This window comes from Passer domesticus, chromosome 19, assembly GCF_036417665.1.
Source record: "Passer domesticus isolate bPasDom1 chromosome 19, bPasDom1.hap1, whole genome shotgun sequence".
NCBI lineage: Eukaryota > Metazoa > Chordata > Aves > Passeriformes > Passeridae > Passer > Passer domesticus.
The window spans coordinates 3,606,184-3,628,315 of record NC_087492.1 but is presented as its reverse complement, the minus strand read 5'-3'; the positions used below and the strand labels follow the sequence as shown (position 1 = coordinate 3,628,315).

General features: G+C 43.6%; 1 protein-coding gene across 8 annotated transcripts in view; it reads left to right on the top strand.

The window, feature by feature from the left end:
- The window catches only part of SPECC1 (sperm antigen with calponin homology and coiled-coil domains 1), an 88,114-nt gene extending 67,793 nt beyond the window's left edge, over positions 1-20,321 (top strand). For 7 of the 8 annotated variants that reach the window (XM_064394578.1, XM_064394581.1, XM_064394579.1 and 4 more), the window contains 4 exons: positions 282-384; positions 12,739-12,855; positions 13,371-13,430; positions 14,140-19,011. In XM_064394578.1, coding sequence (XP_064250648.1) covers positions 282-384; positions 12,739-12,855; positions 13,371-13,430; positions 14,140-14,229 — 370 coding nt within the window. In that variant the 3' untranslated portion in view covers positions 14,230-19,011. The other variant, XR_010349309.1, reaches the window with a different exon arrangement.
- Positions 20,322-22,132: the final 1,811 nt, after the last annotated feature.

Genomic DNA, 22,132 nt, shown 5'->3' with positions numbered 1-22,132 from the left:
ATGAAAATAATAGCAGAAATGTTTTGTTAACACACACCCCTGGATATCCACAGCTTCTGGTTTTTCAGCTCTTCATGTGCAGTGACACCACTTTGTGTAAAGGAAAATACTAATTGCAAGCTCCAAAACTGAAGTCAGTTTGGTTTATGTTCATGTTCTGTGCTGCTTCTGTTTATGTAAAAGTTCTGCTTTGTCATACAGATATGAAAGAGATTTTAAAAAGTAAATATTAAAGAGATTCCAAGTGTATTTATTGTCTTCTCCCTTCTTCCCTGGTTTAGTGTGGAGAGGAAGGACCCCCTGGCAGCCCTGGCCCGGGAGTATGGGGGTTCCAAGAGGAATGCTTTGTTGAAATGGTGCCAAAAGAAGACTGAAGGTTACCAGGTAAGAGAGTAGGTACCTTCTTACTTTAATCACTTTCCTGTAGTCTGCAGTTAGCAGTCACTTCAAAACAATATGAATAATGTTGTGTGTTGGTTTTTGCATGTTTATTTTATGGGCTGTTTCCTCTTCATTCAGATTTCTTTAACACTGCATTCCCCAATACTGCATTGTCAAAAGTAATTTGTACACAAACCCCAAAATATTTACTGCACTGAGGCTTGCTGATGATGAGAAACAGAGTGTATATGTGCAGCAGCCTCAATTTAACATCAGTTTTTGAAAGTACATTCTAATATTTTTTTTCCATAGGCTTCTGTGGGCAGTACATTATTGTGTTAATTTTTCTTTAGTCCTGGCTACAAAGCCAAAGAAATATTTTATTGTGTGGCCTTGACCAAATGAAGCTTGATTTTACAAAGACTGTCTGATTTCTTTGCAGAGTGGTTTTCACTGTTAATCAGGGATAATGGTTTCTCCAGGTCTTGCATGGCCATTGCTGTGCTTTCCTGGCTGGTGTGGTGTGCAGTTGAGTTAAGCCTTGGGTTCTGGAGGGGAGGAAGTTACAGGCAATATTTCATCCTGTGGTAGATGCTGGATGTGCAGGAAGGTTTTGGTTTGGTAAAATGTTGGAAGTTTTCTTTCTTAGGAATAATATTGTTTGTTACTTGGAGCAGAAGAGAAAAGCAGTTATCACCACATGATGTGCACCCTGGAGCAAGTCTCTAATAAAAGCAGACTCCATCTTTAAAAGTCAATAATATTTTTTTTTCTTCCTGAGCATTTCTTTATGAAGCATTAGCTGCAGGGTGCAGGAGTTTGGAAGAGAGGACAGGAGCTTTCCTTTCAGTTGTTTCTTAGCACTGGTGTGTTCATCTGCTTGCAGCAATTTCCCAGAAGGAAGGTGCTGGGCACAGCTCTGACTTCAGACACAGCTTAGAAAGAATAAGGCCATGGTTAGTGTTTAGCCTCCAGTTCTGTGATGCTGCCTCAAAGGCTACAGTGCTGTCCCCTGAAATTTGTATTCTGTGCTGTGTTGATTTATTTTCTATCTCCTCTACTAAAATTCTCCTGGGCTTGAATTTGAAAGTATGTGGGAACATTCCCATGCAGTCCTCAGAAAACAACTAACAAAATACAACTTTTCCAAGTCTAACTTCTGCTAAGCCAGCAAACCCATCTCAAAAGTAATGCTTTCTCCTGGCAGTGTTGCCCTTTTCACTGGTAGAAGTGTTCTCTGAGCATCAGCCTGTAGGTTTCTTTCTCTGATTTACACCCAAGTTGAACTACATGTATTGCTTTTAGAAAAAAAAAATAATGTGACTCTGCAAATATAGAAGCCTGTGTGACATCTCAGGGTAGATATTAAAGTCAGAAGAACCAAAGCACAATCACAATATTGATTTATGGTGAGAATTTTGCCTCTCTATCTTCACTGGTTTGTTTAGAGGAATTCTCTCTTGGACATTCTTCCTCAGCCTCTCATTCCCATTGCACTATCTGCTGTGCATTCACTAACTCATCAGGAACTTGCTTTTCCCAGCCCCTTGCACTCCCGTGGTGAGGCTGATGTGAAGCTCCTCAGGGAGTTTTTATCATTCTTGAGTGCAAGAAATGGAGTCAAGAACGTCATCCTCCTTCCTGCCTCAGCCGTGCAGGGGTGGAGTGAGGTAATGAGCTGCACAGGGCAGAGCCCTGGTGACGTGCAGGACTTTTTCCAGGGATAACAGCCCTGCCTGTGAGGCATCATCTGTGCAAATTCCAGCATCATCTGTCATGTCATTCCTCACATGAAGCCCAGAACCAGGGGGAAGTTGGGATGCACACTCTTTGCAGCCCTGTGACACAGCAGAATGAGAGCATTAAAAACTTGCTGCTTGGCTGCCTCACTTCTCTTTTTGGTGACAGAATGTGTGGTAGCAATTCCTCATCTGAGCTGGGGGGGAAGAAGGGATTTCTTTGTGTTTAAATTATGATTTCATTAAGCAGTATGGGCAGAATGGATTAGAATAATTAATACTCAATAGCAGCTACTCCCCATGTCCTAGATTCCCCAAGGAAAGCTGGATGAGTGACCTAGGAAGGTGTCTGGGGATGAGACCTAGGGACCAGCACACAAGATTCCACTTTTTAAATGCTTTAATTCATACAAAACTTATGCTATAGATAGAAATTTTCATCCTGCCCCTGGCAAATATAGACTCATTTAGTTTAAGATCAAGTCCAGCCATAAACTCTTCTTGCATGGACTACAGTGGGAACATTCCCTGGCCTTGAACTTCAGCATGTTCCCCAGGAGGCAATCTCATAAAATAAACCAGGGACACTGAGGGGAGTTGGGGGAAGTGCAACACAAATTAGCAGTGGCCTGGAGGGTTTTGTTTGCTTTTTAAAAAAAGAAATTGCATGAGTTTACAGTAACTGAAGGGAAACATGAAAGCATCTATGTTTCTGTAATTGGCTATGTCAATTCTAAGATCCTTATTTAAACAGTGATTTGATATCAGAAAGATAGGCATGCTAAGTAAAAATATTGAGAACATGAAAACAGAGTCACTGAAGTGAAAATAAAGTGGGAGTTCAGTTTAAGGACTAGGAGAAAAGCATATGAAAATGGGATTGCATAAACTGTGACACGATAGATCATGTTATTTCAATTGTCATGTTTTGGTGCCCAGATGAATATTATCTGGCATTTTGGCCATTGATTCTGAATAACTATGCAGGGGAGGTGCAAACAATCTCAGTAGTAACAAGAATTGTGGTGAAATCAGGCTTTGGACTCAGTGTCTTTGTGCAAAACTTTGGTGGAAAATCTCCACCTTAAAACCCAAATCTAATGTATGGTTCTCTATAAGAACTGTGCAGTGGCACAGGCTCTGTCTGCCAGACACACAATTCTGCTTTCCTTCTGCCTCTCCAAGTTCGTTGACATCATGGTGTGTAATGTAGGGCCATGAGGTGACCAGGCTTGAGAAATGCTTTTGTGGCTCTGAAACTCATTTACCACAAATACTTCAAACCACAAAGCCTGCTGAGAGTAAGCTATTTGTGTTAAAATAGCTTTTTCTCTGTTGTCTTGTGGCTTTTTTCCATCTATTTAAAAAGATGATACATCCTAGCAGCAGTGTGAAGCAGGAATTGGGTGCCTCTTTTCTAACAGGCTGGGCTCCTGTGAGCTGGAACTCCTGGAAGCTGCTGAGAGTCATTCTTGTTGCATTATCACCTTCCATAATCATGTCATTAGTGACTGTGGTGTCATTTAAGTGCCCTGATTCTCTTTGCTCTCTGTGGAGACCATTTGTCAAGGGGCCAAACCTCTCTAGATTAAAGTCTATTGCTATTCACAGATGTATTGTGAAAACACAGAACTTTAAGAGGCACTTAACCCATGATCATTAGAATTGAGGATTATTGTTTCTGCCACACATGCTCTCTTTGGAGTGGAGAAGGAACTGCCACCATGTTAATGAATATGGAACTATTTTCATGCTCTTTTCAACCACTACACACCCTTCCTATGGCCCAGAGGAAAAGAGGATCTGAGACTGGCTCTTTCCTCCAATACATTTCATACTTATGCTTTTGTTGAAAGTGATGTTTGGTTTAACAGGACCTATTTTGCATCCACCACTTGTTGAAGATCCACCATCTCTTACAGTAAAGCTCTGTGGTTGTTTTAAACAGAAGAATGCTAAATAGGAGCAGGCAGGGAATGTCCTAGAGCTGATCAAGGGAAATGGCAGCTGTACCTCTGGAAATGTTTGTATTTCATGCATTCTTGATCTGTGCTTTCAAGCCATTGCATGGTGTCACCCCCCTGACCATGGCAGTGTCAGTGCATCAGCTGTGGATCAAGGCAGCTCTTCATGGAGCACAGATACAAAAGCTTAGGGAGAAAAATAAAGCTGTTGCAGTATTTGCTGCTTGTCAAGTAATTCTAGCAAGAGACTGCTCCACTGGTGGCTTGGCAGTGGATGTAATATAAAGCTCTTTATCCTTTTGTGTTCAATTTAAACTCAGACTAATACCAGCTTTTTGTTTACGTATTTGTGGCTTTCTTTTTCTCACAAGAATTTGCATTTCATTTCTTGTTGTGCTAGGCAGTATTTCCTCCAAATCCTCCTTGTTCTCAAGCCCTATTCCATGCTGTTAGCCCCTGCTTTTTCTGATGCTTTTTTTGCCTGCTTTGCTGGCTGGATGAGATCCAGCATGGATTAAGTGTGACCCAAAGATGGACATAACGAATTCCCTTTGGTCAGGTGGTCATGGGACCATTCTCCTTTGGGAGATGGACTCTGCTGGGACACACTGCCAGGATGGCAATTTTTGGACTGCTGATGCATCAAGCAGGAGCATTCCTGGAGCTGCACTTTGTGAGGACCTGCTTTATAGGACATCCCAAAGCTCCTTCGTGGGCAGTTGTACTTTAACACACTCGGGTGGACAATGACACGTGTCCTGAAGTTCCAGCACCAGCCCTTCTGTTCTGAGGGGCTGCACAAGCTTACACAGCTCTGTGTCCACAGCACTTGTTGCATTTTGATATTTAGAAGCAGGATATATGAGCAGGGAGTATTTCCTAGGGAGTTAGTAGTATATTCTGTGAGCTTCTGAGGAGTAGATGAAATTTCTGTCTATCTCTGTGTTTCTCTGATCTTTGATGAAGAGGAGGATGTTGTTGACTTTTCCTATCTGTACAAAAGTTGAAAGGGGTTTTGCTAATAGCCCTTGAGATAGGAGAGATTTTCCTGTATTTAAATTAAAATTGACAATATGTTGGTCAGGAATTTTGCTTCCAAGTCTGGACCATCTTTGTGACCAGTCTTACATTATAGCATTGCCTTGATCTTCCTAGCAGTTAAAATAGAGATCACAGAATTGTATAAGCTTCAGTAATATTTGGAAAGATGCTTTGATAAAAAGGGCGATCTTGAGAGATTTTAATTCATGAAAACACAGGCTGAAAATGTCAACATAACCCCAATTTACTTTGCAGAATCAGAGGCTGCTGGCCAGAGCCTGCTATGCAAGCAGGAAAAAGCATTATTTTCCTAAATAGAAATACTTATGGTTGAATGTGTACATGCAGCTTGTCTGTATGTCCCAGCTGGACCCAGGATTGGTGTCTGGAATTAAAATGCAGCAGCCAAATCATGGCATGTGAGGAATAACCAGGCTGATTACCAATGTAATCACCCCTTCTCAGTGATGCCAGTGCACAAACGTGCTTCCCCAGTGGAGCCAAATAACTTGAGCCAAGCTCTACCTTTTTTCACATAGAGGGCTTTATCCTTTAAACAAACACGAGTCTCTTGATCGGAGGGATAAAATAAATGCAGCTCTCTCATGCGTAACTTTCTATCCTGCTGGGTCATTTTAAAAATAGCATTTACATTCTGTCCATCCCAAAGTCCAAGACACTTCCCTTGTGTTGCCTGGATGCACTGACAATCAGTGAAAACACTGAATTGATTGGTCACCAGCTGGAACAGCTCCAAACTGGGAATTTAACTGCCAGGGAGCTGGGCCCTGCTGCTGGTCCACCAGTCACCTTTGCTGGTGGGACCTCTGCCCACCTTGTTTCCATCCTCCACCCTGAGCCTGCTGCAGTCTGCAGCCTGCCCCTCTGCCCACGAATTCCAGGGCATGCCTAATCTCTGAATTCTCAATACAGATAATTAGAAAGAGCTGTGGGAGCAGCCAGTGTGGTCATTAGCCATTCTGCACCAGGGCTCCAGGGAGGAAGTAGCTGTGCTGCTGTCTTGGACACAGAGTGGAGCTAATTCCTCCCCTCTCTCCTTCCCCTCCTCCCCAGAGTATCTGTGTGGTCCTTGGGCTGTGCTGCTGCATCTTCACTGCTGCAGCCTTGGGAATGAAGGGACACAGCCCAGTCTGTTTCTTCTCTGTGGCATTCAGGACTGGTGTCACTTAGAGGAGCTGCTGAAAAAACTGATGGAAGTGGCATTTGTGTGGCAAGCAGGGAGTTGCCTTTCAGCAAGGGAGAATTCAGGCTGAAAAGTGACATGCAGAGCAAAACCCAGAGCTGATCAGTGTCTAATTGGATTATTACAAGAGGGAGAGCTCCTTAGTCCCTGGTTTTGGTGTGTAATCTACCTCTGCCTCTGCAGACAGAAGTGACTCCTGCTCTGCCCTCTCACAGAATCTGACTGGTGGAAATTACAGAAATACCACTCACCCTTGATAAATACCTCTTGTCACCATTACCTCATCTCTGAAATGACCCAGACACATCCATAAAATTGCTTCTGCCTAGACCAGCTCTCATTTAGTCCTGTATGTTTAACAACCAACCAGCTCCTTGTGAACTTGATTTATACATTTTCTGTCTCTCTTGTGCATAGCAGTAAATTAAGACCCAAACTGAGGAATATGTACAAACCCCTGTAACTTTACTAACCTTTAGTGAGACCTTTGAAGTAGGTGACATTTAGTAATGAGGATGCTGTCATGGGGTTATTTGCATTCAAAACAACTCAGATTATTTGCTAGGAAAGGTTCAAATTCATCCACTGTGTGTTATATGCTGTGCCAGCAGCTACTCTCAGCCCGTGTTCACTAGAACTTGTTTTGATTATAAAAAGTCAGTCTTTATGTATAAAAATGCAAACAAAAGGAGCAGTAAAAGGCACCAACAGAGCAGCTTGGCTCCTTAGGCAGGTTGGTTGCTCACTGCATGGCTGCAGGGATGGTTTCAGTGTCACTAGAATCTTGCCTTGCAAGCAAAGGAAATAGGAGGCTACATAATTACTTTATCACTATTACTTTAACTGTCTCCCATTTGCTGCTACTTTCATTTTTTATTGTCATGAAAACTTCAGCCATTTCAGCACCACCTCTCCCTTGTAACCACAATATCAGAACTAAGCTGCCTTGAAGAGGTCCTGAACCACAGGGAGAAGGGGCTGAGTTTGAAGAGTGCACAGGTTGTTTAAGAATGGCTTTACAATTTACTCTGAACAATGTCTGTAGGACACCTCCTGTCCAGATGAGCTTGTTTTAAACACTGAATTTTAAAGAGCATCGTTCTACCTATTCTTGCCAGTCTGCCTCAGATAGGAAAGTTAATATTTAAGAAAATTGGATCTGCCTGACTTTTTGGTGTCTTCTCTGGTTTTTGAGATGGAAATAGTTGGGAGCTGAAACATCTTTGTGTAGGATGCATAATATCCTTTTTAAATTTCCTCTTATTTAAATGTTTCTGCTCTGTGTAAATTCTATAGCAAATTGATGCTTTTGCAAAAAAAAAAAATACAGCCATATATCCTCTAATATCTTGTCTTTGCTAAAGGGCTCATTAATTCACATTTACTGAAGCAAATGGTGAATGATAAACCCAAAGCAGCACCTGTGGCAGCAGTGGAAAAAGGAGCAAACAGAGCCTAAAAATGTGATGGGAAGCAGGGATTCTTTATAAAAAGAAATGCAGTAAATGGCATGACTTTAAAAGAGCTGGCATCAGTTCCTTTTCAGTTCATAGTGCTGTTATGACATGATTTAACTGCATTTTCAGAGAGCATTTTGTGATCTGAGCTCTGCTGTTCCGTGCATGTGTAATCAGCAATAAGATGCATGGCTATCTGACATGCTGAGAGAAGCATTAGAAATATGGATTATGGGATAAAAACACAACGTTTGAAAGAAATTTAAAGCAATTCTTATGGAGACTGCAGTTGGCTGGACCATTTGAACCAGGGATATTAATACAGGCTGGAGGATAGGAGGTCACCTGGCTTCCTTCCCAGTCCTGGCTACCCGCTTAATCTCTCTGCAATACATTGCTGGTTTCATTTCTTTTAATCACAAGGCATTACTTTATTTTGTATTCCATTTAAGAGAAAAAGATTGGTAAGAGAATTCAGAAAGCTTCCTGGTAGTAGATGGGCTAAATGTGATGTACAAATCACTTCAGACTTGCAGCTCCCCATTGAAAATAGCTGTGTGCAGTTGTCATCTGGGTGTACCCTGCAATTACAGAAGAATCCAGGCAGCCTCTAATTTCAGGCATTCATGCCTTTCATCCCTGTTAACTGGACCTGACCACACTTCTCATTCACCCATAGTTCCAGTAGATTGCCCAGATGTTTCATATCTTTGCTGGAGCATTTCAGATGAACTGGAGTGCTTTGCTTTGTTTAGAAGGCTGAAAGGAGCCATCCTTTCAGCCTCCTCATGTTGCTTCTTAGGAAGTGTTCAGAAGTTGCCCAGTGAGAGCCTGAAGATTCCTTTGAATAAAACCCTTTGGCTGAACCCTGTTAACCTGGCCCCAGCCAGTTAAGAGTGTAATAAATCAAATTAGAGCTGCAGTTCCATGCAGCTGTTGTTAAAGATGGGTAGGTTTGGGTGCTCTTTGGAAGTTGTCTGTAAAGTTACCTTGATCCATTTTGCTTTAGAAAGGTCAGAATTCAAATATGCAAAAATTGACTTCTGTTCAAGCATGTGAATATATAAATGTTAAATATATTGTAAATTGACATGTAAATATATCCACATAAAACCACTGAGCTGTTCAAGAGGAGCTGTGGGACCTGGGGAGTGATGAGCTGGGGGAAGCTGAGCCACTTGAGGGAAGCTGCTATTAAAAACAAGGCAATTGAATAGATTCAATAAATTGAATCTATTTACTCAATAGATTTCTTTTCAAGTATTTAATTTGATATTCTGCATGGGCTGAACCTCCATGATCAGCCACTCTGGCAGGTTCCTGGTGTGCCATTCCATACCAATAACTTGGGAGAGGCAGGAAGGGATGCTGGATGCTGAGAGAATGGAATAATGATGCTCAGACTGGATTTCTTGCAGGCTTTCTTCCTCAGAGTTCCAGGCTAGCTTCAAGCTGATTCATGTCTATAATTGATAATTCTGCCTCTCAGGGAGAAAATTATGACTCAGAGCCACTGCTGTGGGCACAGTAACACGTGCATAGTGGGAATATCTTGTATCAGGATTTTAACCTACTCAGACTGCAATGAAGAGTGCATGATGTCATTGTTGCTTTTTGCTTGGAGTCAAAGATCGAGTGAAATCTAATGGGGTGGTGTTTTTTTCCTCAGACAAACAAAGAACTGTTTTTAGTGAGAACAGATCACACAGATTTCCCTGGGTGTCTTTAGCAGGGCTCTCCAAGGGCTCTGTTATCTGCAGGAAAGATCCTGTTCCTGGAATGGGGGGGCTAAGGTCAATCACTTCCAGGTGTTTTGTGTCTTTTAGGCTTGACCTGGCACTAATATCCTAGATTGTACATTTGTTATCCAAATAACATTGCCTGGATATTTCTCTTTTTTAAAATTTTACTTTAATGTGCATAGAAACAGACCCTTCTGGGCACTTTGGTACTTTGATAGCTGTGCTCCCTGGTGTGCTTACAGACTCCAGTCTCTGAACATTCCCAGTGCATGTAGAGGAGTTCACTTGTGAGCTTGAAGAGAATTAAGTGTTTCCACTGATTGGTGTCACTGCAGGATGCTGAGGATAGACCCTGGGCTACCCCTGACCACAGGATGTACTGTGGCCATATGACAGCAAATTTTCCCCCCTTCCTGGTGAATGCTGCAGCTCAGTTTGATCTGAATCCCTTCTCCATTTTCCCATTTCTCCCTGCTCTCATTCTGGTGGTTCAGAATGTTTGCTCTCCTTTCTGGGTGTCTCATGAGAAGCCCCATGCAGTTTTTCAGAGCTTGGGGTGGGGGTTCTGCAGTGAGCACAGTGGGACACAGAAATCACCCTCCTGCAGCTTGGGGTTGTGCATTAACAACCAGCATGGACACAAATAGCACAAATACAAAATAGCTCCCATATATTCAGGGACTGAATAGGGAGAGAGGTGTGGCAGCAAGACTGAGACGAGCTCTGCTGCCAAAATAATCAAGAGAAGGGAATAGTTTCCGAGGTGTTCATTCCCTAAATTGTTTTCCTTTTTTTTTTTTTTAATGGCTTCAGGGGAGCCAGAGATCTTCCGAGAAATCAGAGTTGTCTCTATTTTGACTTAATTCTTCTTGGTGTGGTGGAGTGGGGAAGTACTACAAATAAAGCTGCAGTGTAGCAAAACACAGATCACTTTTCATTTACCATGTCCTTATATCCCAAACTGAAAAGTATCTAACACAGAAGCCAAGATGAAGTGCCAGGGAGAGGGGTTTGTACTGTGTATGAAATGGAAATGCATTTGTTAAAGAAAAAAAAAACCAAAATTCATTGATTCTTGTTACGTGTAAAAATGGAACTGGGTGGGCTTGAGTATGCCTAGGTATTTTTTATTGTCCTTTGAACTGAACAGTTGAGTTGAACCTTTGAATGTTCGTTTTGGGTTTGCATTTAGGACAAAAATTCAGATTTGAGTTGGTTCTGGCTGTTGATTGTGGCAAACCACTTTGCAGCAGATTTCATCTGTGGTTCAAGCATGGTCAGCAGAACCCCATCCTTGAACTTTGGCTTGTTTGTAAGACTTAGATCCAAAAGTTACTGAGAATGACTGGCTGGACAACACTGTTGGGGAGGGGAGGATTTTTGGGACCTAGTTTTGGTGCAGATATGAGCACTTCTTATGTGTAGATACTGTGATTTGGGAAGAGGAGAAGAGCTTTAGGTGTATTTAAAATTACAAAGGTAAGTAAAATTATTAAACTGATTCTAGGATAGTGAAATACTGTGCGAAGGAGCAGTTTTGTATCTCACATATCTCATAGTAGCATCATGAAAAATGAGATGGATACAACGTTCCTACACAAACAAGCTTTGCCTTTTTGTCTAGTCCTGTTGCATAACTAAGGCTCTGTTTGTTCCTGTTTCCATGGCCTTTGGGAAACGGGAGGAACAACCTCCATTTTCCATTTCTATCCTACAGTATGAAATGAGAATATTGGCATTTGCTGATAAGCTATTTGCTGATAAAACATATTGGCCTCAGTAAAAACACTTCTGTAACTTGGCAGTCACTCCTTTCCCACTAACTGCAGATTGATAAGTAGAAAGGAACTTGTTTGTCTGAAGCTTCAAGAAAGCAGAATAATCCAGCTCAGCCAATTCCATACACACAGAGTTGGACTTCCAACTAAAAAGTTGCAACTTTATGGAATAGGCAATGCCAAACCGACGTTAAAAGCTAATTTTTTTTTTTTTTTCTTGTGACAGTGTTCAGCCATTGCCTCATTTTTGTGTTGTCTCCTCTGACAGATGTTAATAGAGCCCAGTACAACGTGGTGGCTGGTGCAGTGTGGGCATGTCAGCTGCTTTCTGAACCCATTAGAGTTGTAGATTTATTACAAAGTATTTTAACCTGAAATATTCTCTACTGCTTAAATTTGAGTCATGTTTGGTTATGGACATTTATTACTAACTGGAAATCCTGTCTGTCTGGACCAAGTCCAGGTTGGATAACTTATCAGTGAGGCATCAGAAGCAAGGAGCACATGCTGAAATAATTCATGTCTGGGTTTTAATGTCTGCATCAGCTGTTGTATGAGAGATACAGTAAAAGCCTTGTCTTTGGGGGAGTCTTGAAAGAAAGGAGAAAATAGGTAACTGAAGAAAATGCAGGGGTGGGGAGTGTGAACTGAAGCTGAGCACAGAGGAGGATGTGGCTGCTGAGGAGGGTTGGAGGTGACTCCACAGCTGCAGGAGTGTGGGAGAGGGTGCAGCTCCATCGTGGCCCAGAGCCTCCCTGCTCCAGCAGCTCTTGCTCTGTATCAGTTCTGTTCTGTTTTTAGCTGCTGTTTGCAACTCCAGCTGCAAGACTTGGCCATGGGAATTCCTGAGTGTGCTGGTGTGGCCAGGCAGTGCAAACAGGAGCATCAGAAAGGTCACCTTGTTCACAGGAGCAGAACTGGGCCATGGGCCTGCTTCAACTGCAGCTGTGCCCTGTGAGAGCATCCAGGGAAGAGCCCCAAATGCACTCTGTATCCCCAGAAATCTTGTGCTTTAAAGGAGTTCTCTGCAGATGGGCTGACTTTGAAATACCATTTTCTGTTTCTGTAGTCACTGCAGCCCCCATGGTTCTGGACCTCAGCTGTCATGAACAGGGAAACTGGGCTTGCTCTGTGCACCTGAGTGCAGCCTTGTAGTAAGAGATGGGGCTGGCAAAGAACAATCCAAGTGTCTAGAAACAAGGGAAGATGGGTTTTGTCCATATAAACTCCCAACTCTATTAGACTATTTCTTTCCAAATTTTTCTTCTTCACCTCCCTCCTTTTGGAGGTGGCAGTGGTGGGAGTGTCACCACAGATATTTCTAGCTCAGCTCTGGGGTTTTTGTTCCATGGCTGCATAAAAACTATTGTTTGGAGATTTTTTTTGTTGTTGTGTAGCACTGTTCAAGGATGGCTCATGTTTTCTCTTACAGAATATTGATATTACCAACTTCAGCAGCAGCTGGAGTGATGGGCTGGCCTTCTGTGCTCTCCTGCACACATATTTGCCTGCACATATTCCTTACCAGGAGCTCAACAGCCAGGACAAAGTAAGTTGTGTTGTACATTTGCAGAATTCACAGTGAACAGAATGGATGAAAAGGGGAAGGAAACCCACAGTAAATTCCCAGAGAGAAATGCAGGGACTGCTGGGTGAAGTCAGTGACAGGTTGGGTGAGTCCAGTGAGTGCTGCAAATAAACACAAAAACAGTGTCTATCACAGTAAGAATTACATTATGTACAAGAATATTAATTAAAACCTCTGCAGAAACCTTTCACTCATAGTAAAGACAGAACTTCAGTGGGTTTTCCCCCAGTTGTAACCAGTTTCACAACAACCTGTTTGTCAAAAGCAGAGGGTGTCAGTCAGGCAGAAGTAAATGAGCCGTTCAGAGACAAAGAACTTGTGAGTGAATAAGACTCAGAAAAGACTCTGCAGGCAAGTATGGAATCCAGGGGTTCAGTTTTCAAATACACCTGCTCATTTAAACTTACTGGGTAACCAGATGCAAGGAAAGGTTCAGGGTGTTTGATGTTAATCCTTTTGAACTTTTATTTTTACAGAAGAGAAATCTGCTGTTGGCATTTCAAGCTGCTGAAAGTGTGGGCATCAAACCCAGTCTGGTGAGTAACCTTTGAGCAAGGGGACATTTGCTGCAAACACCATTCCAACACCTTTCCTTGTTGCCATGTGGCCAGTCAGTGACCTTGCACTCAAAATGTCACACAGTGCTGGGGAGGGCTGCACCACCATCAGGATGGTGTTAGGAGAACTTCCAGAAAGACTCTGTAGAATCACAGAATAAATATAATTTGAAGAAGCTGCTGAAGGTCATCCAGTATGGAAAGAAGGAATGGATTATGTCCTTCTTTTGGATGTCAGCTGCAGATTATTCATAATTTTATGGACAGACTTGCCATATTACATCATTACATTAATGGTTGCACCATTTTGTTTCCTTTTGTTTTAGTGCTTTAAGAAACAGAAAGATGTTAAGCTGTTCAAAACAACTTTTCCAAAATTAACTATATAACAAGGGAGGTAGAAGTTTAATATGAAGGGAAGACTATTATGGGGTTCATGAGCTAGATTCAGAAGCAAAGAAGCATCAGCTTAAATTAAGTTGTATAGAGAGCTGATCTTTGATTGCAGATGGAAGAAATATTTTAGATTGTAGAACAATAACACATTAAGAGATTTCAGATTTGCACTTGGCCAATGGATCATTCCAATGGCTGATGGCTGTAAGGGGCTCTGGAGTGGAAGCAGGAGTGTTGAGGGGGCTCAGGAGCCGTGCTGGGGCTGCCTGAGCGTGGTGCTGTGTCTGTGCAGGAGCTCAGCGAGATGATGTACACGGACCGGCCCGACTGGCAGAGCGTCATGCAGTACGTGGCCCAGATCTACAAATACTTTGAGACCTGAGCTGCAGAGCAAGAGGTGGACACAAGTGGGGAAGAGAACAAAGAATGCTACAGATGCACTCGATCACTTTAAAAACCTGCTTGCTCCTCTTCCACAACCAACTGAAGCTCTTAGCGAGAAAGGAAGCTCTTCCGTAGTTTTGATTCCATCTGGGACTGCAACCAAATAATTCCCTGTTGTCCACCTTTGCAAACCAAATCCATTGGTAAGTTTACTCCCACATGGAAATTGCAAAGCGTTTTCAAGCACACATGGGATATTTCTGAAGAGGATCCCTTGGGCTGACGACATTTGCCTTGACAGGAGACCTGCTACGCAATGAAGTTTCGAGTCAATGTGGACTATGCTGGCACTCAAGGGAGGCTGGGAGATTAATATTAAATACAAAAGCTCACAAAAATGCTCTTCTTGCCAAAACATGCTTAACTCATCCCAAGCACATGTTGTTTTCTTTGCCTCCATGTGTTTTATAAAACACCTTGACAGATGCACTTAAGCTGTAGAACCTTAACCTGAGTTACTCTCACCCAATAACTGCACTAATTTACTATAGCATAACCAGCAGTATGGTAACAGGATCATTTGTAACTCAGAAACAACCCTCTGCTCATCACCAGTTAGTGAAATAACTCTAAAAATCCTGTTAGGTGCTGAGACTTCATTTCATCTCAAACAGAGGTAATCTCTTTGAGGAAAAATAGGTTTATTACTCCAACTTCATTGCTTGATTACTCCGGGAAGCCAGAGCTTGGTTTCCTGGCTGACTGTGCAGGCACAGTTATCACAGGAACATTGAAATGCAATTCAGTACCTTTAGCTTGAAAGGTGCCAGTAGTCAGGTGAGCAATACAGTGACATCTCATATTTTTTGTGGATTGAGTGGAGTAACTTCTTCCTTCTGTGTTGCTCCTGTCTGGTCAGCACAGCTATGTCATTGCTGCCTAGAGGCAGGAATCTGGAGACAGCCTGTGCCCTGGGCCATGAAATACAGCCCATGGGGCACTGGAACATGCTTGGAAATGATGTCATGCTGAAAAGGAACACAGTCATATATCAGCACCAGTGGAAGGTGCAGCTTCACTCCACAGATGACAAACAGTGTAACTGGAACCCGTCTGTGCCGCGGAGATCAGGCGCCAGGGAGCAGCTCCCACCTCAGTAACACTGCTAGGAAAATGCCTGATGGACACTGCTAAGTGTCCATTATCCTGTTTCTCTCATTTCACCTGATGAAGTTAATTTTTGTGTTTGTCTCCAAGGATGGAAGCATCCAACAGGCTGCTGGATTAGTTCTAGGAGCAGGTCTTGAGAGCGTGTAAAGGCTGCCTGGCTGCTTCAGGGCATGATGGCAGGAGAAAGTTGGGGTTTAGTTACTGTGTTTAACCCCAAGCTTTGTGGACATTAGTCCTAGGGAGCTAGGGATCATTTCTGTCTTGCAAAAGATACTAGTGCTCACTGCTCCTGCCTCCTGGGAAAAGACTCATGAAATGGAAACAAGAAATTTCACGGAACAAAATTGGTTGCAGGCTTTCAAGGGCTTTGCAAGTGGCTGATTTCAGCCTCTGGTTCCCCTTAGTGCTTTGTTGTTTGATTTGATTTTACTTTGTAATGCTATTTAATTAATAAACAACATATTTCAGACTTGGTGTTCTCACAGCAGAATACAGGATTCAGGAATAGATGGTAGAGCCCAGGGCCAGGGAGTGCTTTGAACAAAGAGGATACTGGAGGAAGGCAGTGCCTGTTCTGGGGGAGGGAAAAATCATCTCTTGCTCTTGGTTTCAGTCTGAAATTTATTTTAATCCATTCTTTTCCTCTGGGAAAGTCCAGTTCCAATCTTTGGAGACGCTGTGTGATAAAAATGGCCAGGGGAGAGCACTGACAGTGCCCCTGCACACTGGCTGTCATCCTGCCCTGTGAGAAAGCAGCCGAGTGCTGCCACAGGCAGTTCCACAGGGGAGCCCTTTCTGGGTGGAATTCACTCTCCAGGATTTCTCAGCACACCCTGCTGTCCATAGAGAACCCAAGATGAGTTGCTCTAAAATACAGGATAAGATGGAAGAGGAAAACTGTGCTGAGCAGAGTTCCATGAGGCAATTGCACTGCAGAGCCCCATTGCCTGGGGGATGCAGCAGCTCTTTTCCCTGGAGGTGTCCCTTGGCAGGGATCCCAATTCTCTCCAGCGGGCTGGAGTTCAAAGCTGGAGTGAAGTCAGCACAGAAAATTCCATATTCCTCAGTGGGCTTTGGATTGGGCACTTGCAGGGATGAGAAAAACACTTCTAATTCCCAGTGTGTGGTAAACAACATCTCAAAGTCAGAGTAAATGATGTAAAAAAAGGGAATTTTAACCCTGTGGTCACTGGAAGGATGTCCAGTGTGGCTCAGTGTCCACAGGGTGTGTGTTACCTCCTGTGTGAGCATCCTCTGCTCCCAGGGCTCTTCTGACACTGCTCTGTGTCTCAGGGCTCACTTTACCCTTACAGACCATTCTGTGGGATCCAGCACCTTTTTTTTTTTTTTCCCCAAATGATTTGTGCAGAGCAATGTTTCTGTCATCTCTTTGCTGCTTCCTCTCCTATGCCCCTCCCAGCAGCATAGACCAAACACTAATTCTCCCCAATTCTAGTGGTGTATTCCTAAATTTTTTTACTTAGCTAGGAGTTACAACACAGAGTTGAAGTAGGGAAGAAGATACTTGATTTTATCTTTTCTTCAATGTTACTGTTCTGTCCTCAAACCTACAAAACATCTTATTTTGATACTTTGAGAGATGGTTTTCCAGATTATTTTTTTAAATTAAGGGTACTGTTTATTTGTTCATTTAACTGTTATTGGGGGGGTTCTTCCTTTTAAACCTTGCACAGTTACATTTCTAGACCTTGATTTTCACAAGTTGCTGTTGTTTTTTTCACACTGCCTTAAAATTTCAATATGAATTTAAATTTATCCAATATGAGATGCTGCAGGCCTGGTTTTCAGAGACTCTACAGGCTCTTGTGAGACATCTCAGATTGTAGCTGCAAAATTAGAGTTCCAGCTGCCTTTAAAGTTAGAGAATTTAATTAAGTTAAGCAAGAGGGTATGTGGATAGTCTTTACAGAAGTTCTGAGAATTCTCTGAAAATGTCCTGGATGTGATGATATGACAGGGATGGTGTTGAGCAGTAGGTTTGCCTGAACTGCCTAAATCCTTTCTGACTTTGCCTCTTAGGAGTAATGGATCTTTCCCTGGTGTGCAGGCAGAAAAATCTTGTCCCTTTCTCCCTGAATTGTGACATGGAAACATGTGGGGTACCTGGGGAGTCTGTGGGTCTGCAGGGAAGCAAACAGCTGGTTTGGGGTGAGCAGGTGAGCAGAAGGGTTAGGAAGGGGTTCCAGTGACATTCCATGGAGGGATGTGGCAGCGTGTTGTACTGTAGTGTAGGAGAGGAAGGGAGATTGGAGAGTGGGAGGTGCAGTCCTGCTCCTGGGATTTTGGGTGAGACAGAGAAGGTACAAATTGTTTAGTGGCTTGGGAAGGTACAGAGGTGTGAGGAGTGAGCCTGGAGTCAGCCCTGTGGGGAGGTTTTCTAGAAGGGCTGAGGAGCTTTTTCTGAAAGTTCCTGGTGAGACTGAGGGAGAGCCCAGAGTGTGAGGAGAGGGACAGGGGACAGACACACCTGGGGCTCTTTGGCACAAAGGACATCAGAGAGTGTGTGTGGGCTGCCAGCTTGAGGGGCATTCCTGCTAAGAGTGCAGCCTGGGGGTCTCAGCAGGTGAGGAGAGGGCACAGCACAGCTGGCTGCCTTTGCCAGGCTCCCCTTCCCGTGCCAGTCGTGGCAACACGAAGGGGACAAAGACCTCCTGTTCTTCCTGCACTGCAGCAAGGCAGCTGTGCTAAGCAGAGGGATTTGGGGCTCATGCAGGGTCCCTTTGAGGTTTGGCAGTTTTCTTTCTGTGGTTGGAAGTTGTTTTTTTACAGGTTTTCTCTCTTGTTTTGTACGTGCAACCAGTTCTGTGAAAGTTTTCTATCCAAACCAAGTGCACGCTGGCAGAATGATTGGTTCTTCCCAGTTTGATTCCTGACCTGGAACTCTTCAAAAATCCACCTTTTGGCTTCCCTGACTTTCCCCCTTCCTTGGCAATGACCACACGAGCCTGGGCTTGTTGGTTTGTTCATCCCTCCCTCATCCTGCTGTGCTGGGGGCACCAGCAGCAAGGATCTGACTGGGCCAGCTCTTGGCAAAGCTGAGCCTTGTGCATCTGATCACTGGCAGGGGCTGTATGGGATGAGATTATGCATTTTCCTGTCACAAGAGGGCTTTTTGCCTAAAAAGACTCAGGGCATGGAGCATTAAGACATTTTTAAACCCAGCAATAAGTTCTGCCATGCTCAGCTGTGTTGGTTTGTACCAGCTGCAGTGCCATCGACGCTCGCTCACCGACACGGTGCAGAACCAGCTTCTCACTGAACTGCAACCAACTTTTTTTCTCAACTGATGGTCTCTCCATTTTTGACTTGTACGTGTGCCAAGTCCCATTGGGCAGTGCTGGACACAATGTTTTTATTGACTGTTGGTCCAGGCTTGAGTTTGTCATATGGGATGATCACCTCTGACAGTTTTAGCTTTCCCTGTTGGGTACAGATGTTACATCGTAATCTAATTTATACAAAGAGCACATTAGATTGTACATACTAAGCATTGCAGATTTGGACATGCTAATATTTAAATATTAACATTATTAAAATGTCTGATGCAAAATCTGTGTAATATTTCTAATAAATCTTTTTCTGTTTCTGAGGTTTGTTGAAATGTTTCGGTTATCTACATACAATACAAAATCCAAAGTATCTCCCATGCCTGGAAGTGTTCAAGGCCAGTTTGGATGGCAGTCTGGAAGGTGAGGTGACAGCTCCCAGAGCTCAAAGCAGCTGTGAGGCAGTGACAGAACATGGCAGAGGGTGAGCAGTGTGTGCACAGTGCCAGAAACATCCCTTGGAGTCTTCTGCAGCCACCATCCCCTCCACCCACAGAGCTTTCAAAGGTGCTGGGATCAAATTCCAGAACTTTCACAGAGGCTGCTTTTGTCTCACGAAGGTGGTGGCAGCAGTACCAGAGCAATCCAGCTGCCAAGTAAGCAAAGAAAACTGAGATGATAAAATAAGTGGGCATTTAAAGCTCTTCAGGCCTCTCAGGTGTGTTTGTGTCCAGCTGGGCAGGTGAAACCCTATGGGAAAAGTTGTTATTTGCATAAACCCAAGCTACTTTGCCTTTCCCCACCTAAGTATTGTGTTTCAGCCCTGGATTTTTAATGCTGGGCCTTAAATGATGCTCCCAGGCTCTGCTGTCTCCTTTGAGAGCACACTCCTGGTGCTTTGATTCATTTGTGGGGAAAGCTGGATTCTCTGTGGACAGGGCCAGTGAGTGAGAGCCATGGATGGGCTTGGTTCAGCAAGAGACTGAAATCTAAAACCAGTATTCTCCCGGGGTGATTTGTGGGTGGTTGTAGGTGGGGTGAGAGGACAAGATCCAGGGCTGCTCTGTGGCTCAGTGTGCTTTCAGTGCCAAGTGACTCCTGGTGCTTGGAGAACGTGGATTGGTGTGAAAAGAAGAATTCCCTTCCTGGCTGGTGAAAGGTGGAAGCCAGAACAGATGGAAGAGAAGCATAAGCAATGTGAGTAGAATAAAGAGTCTTCCAGATGGGTTGCAAAGGTCAGAAGCAGGTGGTTGAAGGCTCACAGAATTATCCAGTTTAATACTGGAGGACTCTGGAGTAAATGTCACCCAGGAGAGTCAGGTGGTGGGGGAGTCACTGGTTTTATTGAGCATAAGAGGGAGAAAATGAGGCTGTAAAATGTCAGCGTGGGTAAATATTATTCACACATCCAGAAAGTGAACTGCTTTCCTTTCTTACATACACAGCAGTGACCGAGGCTTCATCCTCAGCCCCTCTGCAAGAGTTTAAGCTGGTTAAAGAGAAAGTAACAAGATTAAGAGAATTAACATGGGAGCAAATGCCTTTCTTAACCTTCACACAGCTGCACCTTCTGTGCAAAGCTCCCGTTAAAACTTCTCTTTGCTTTAAAAAAAAAAAGAACTTATAGTAGTTCAAACCTTTGTTCCACCTTGATGTGCTGTAACTTTTGCCTCCTCGGTCAGCTCATCCTTTGTCTCACAGGAAGCCACTCCCAGGCTCTAATCATGGAGACAAAGGAGCTCCCCAGGTGAGCGATTCCTCAGGACATTCCCAACATTCTCCCAACGGGATGAAATTCCTGGGAAGTGAGGCTGCAACCATGACTCGTGGGTTTTTTTTCAGTTATAGAACTTTTGTTACTTTCCTTACTCGAATTTGAACTACAATAACTACAACCAGGGCAGGTTCAGTGAAAGCCATGAATGAAAGTATTCAGCCCAAGCAACCCGAATGTGTCTGAATAAAAAGAATTTATTCATAAATAATAACCTCAGCCCTGGAGAGCCCTTCTGGGAAGAGAGAGTTCTGTCTGAGGCTTGCAGAGGGGTTAATAATGTTAATAATAATAATATACCATGGGATAGTGCAAACCAGTTCTTCCCTTCAGCTGTGATTAGACATTGCTTTCAGAGGGGTTTTGGTAGAGCCTTGCAAGGATGGAATCCACATTAACCAAATTCTTGGGCTTTAACAGCACCAGGTTTCCTTTTGCCAGTGGTTGTGGATGAAGCAAAACCCTCATCTCAGATGGAGCAATCCAGCAGGGCTGTGCAATAACGACCTTGGGGTTCACACAGCCTTTGAGTGCAGGTTCAGTGTTTGCTGGCAGCTGCCTGTGCACAGGAAGGTTGGTCCTGCCCCTGCATTTGCTCATTTGTATTTTCGTGGGTATTCTGCATTTCCCTTCACCACAGCTAAGCTGCTCTTTAACCCCTGGGTGACCTGCCTGGCCCTGCCTGTGAAAGGAGCCTGATTTTTGGGGATCAAAAGTGGTTTTGAGCCCTGGCTGGGACCTGGAACACCAGCGGTTTCTAAGTCCTCTGACAGCCACAGATAATAATAATAATAATAACAGATACTTATAAATCATGAGCTCATCTTGCACAGAGAAGCCAGCTGAAGGGTTTGAACTAAATCTTGCTTTTCTCTAGTATTTGAGCATAATTCCATATTCAGAGCAGTTGTGTTGCAGCCATTCACTGCATTCATTTGGAGCTCCAAATGTCACATCTGTACGTGAACCTGAATTGCTTTAAAGGCTGGGGCTGAGGACTCATTTCCCTGATGTCAGAGAGCAGAACCACTTCTCCTTTTGCTGTGAAGAGCTGATTGGGAGTGAAGAGGACACTCAGCAAGTTCTGGGCGTTTGAACTCGTGGAGGTTCTGCCCAGGAAGCAGCTCAGCTCTGAATGAAGCAATCCCAGGTTGTTTGAATTGCAAAGGGCATCAGTGCCTGTCCAGCTTCTCCGGAGCTGGTGTTGGCCTGGAAACACAACGCTTCCCATCGATTTCTGGGGAGATTGGCTGCACCAGCTACACCAGCATGAAGGAGACACTGGGCCCAGTACCCGCTGGGAGCCCCGTGCAGGGCTCAGCCCTGCTGGGCTTCTGTTTCACAAGTCCTGCTGCAAGAGGCACTTGGCTTTCCACCCCAGAAGCTGGTTAGTACACAAAAGCAAACACAGAGAAAAAAAAATGAAAAGTTTCTTCAAAATGATGTTCTCATACCTTGGACTCTGCTCAGCCAAAATCCTTCCTTTTTAATTCAACTGCTTTGGTGGAGCCGTTTATGGTTTATTTTTTTTTTCAGTCCTGTGGTGACTTCTGTGTTTTCTAATGAAACAATTTCTAAAGAATTCACACACCTGCATTGTTGTGAGATGAGTTCTTGCAGATAATTTAAAGCACCGGTTTGAGATTCCAGAATAATATCGCTTGTTATCT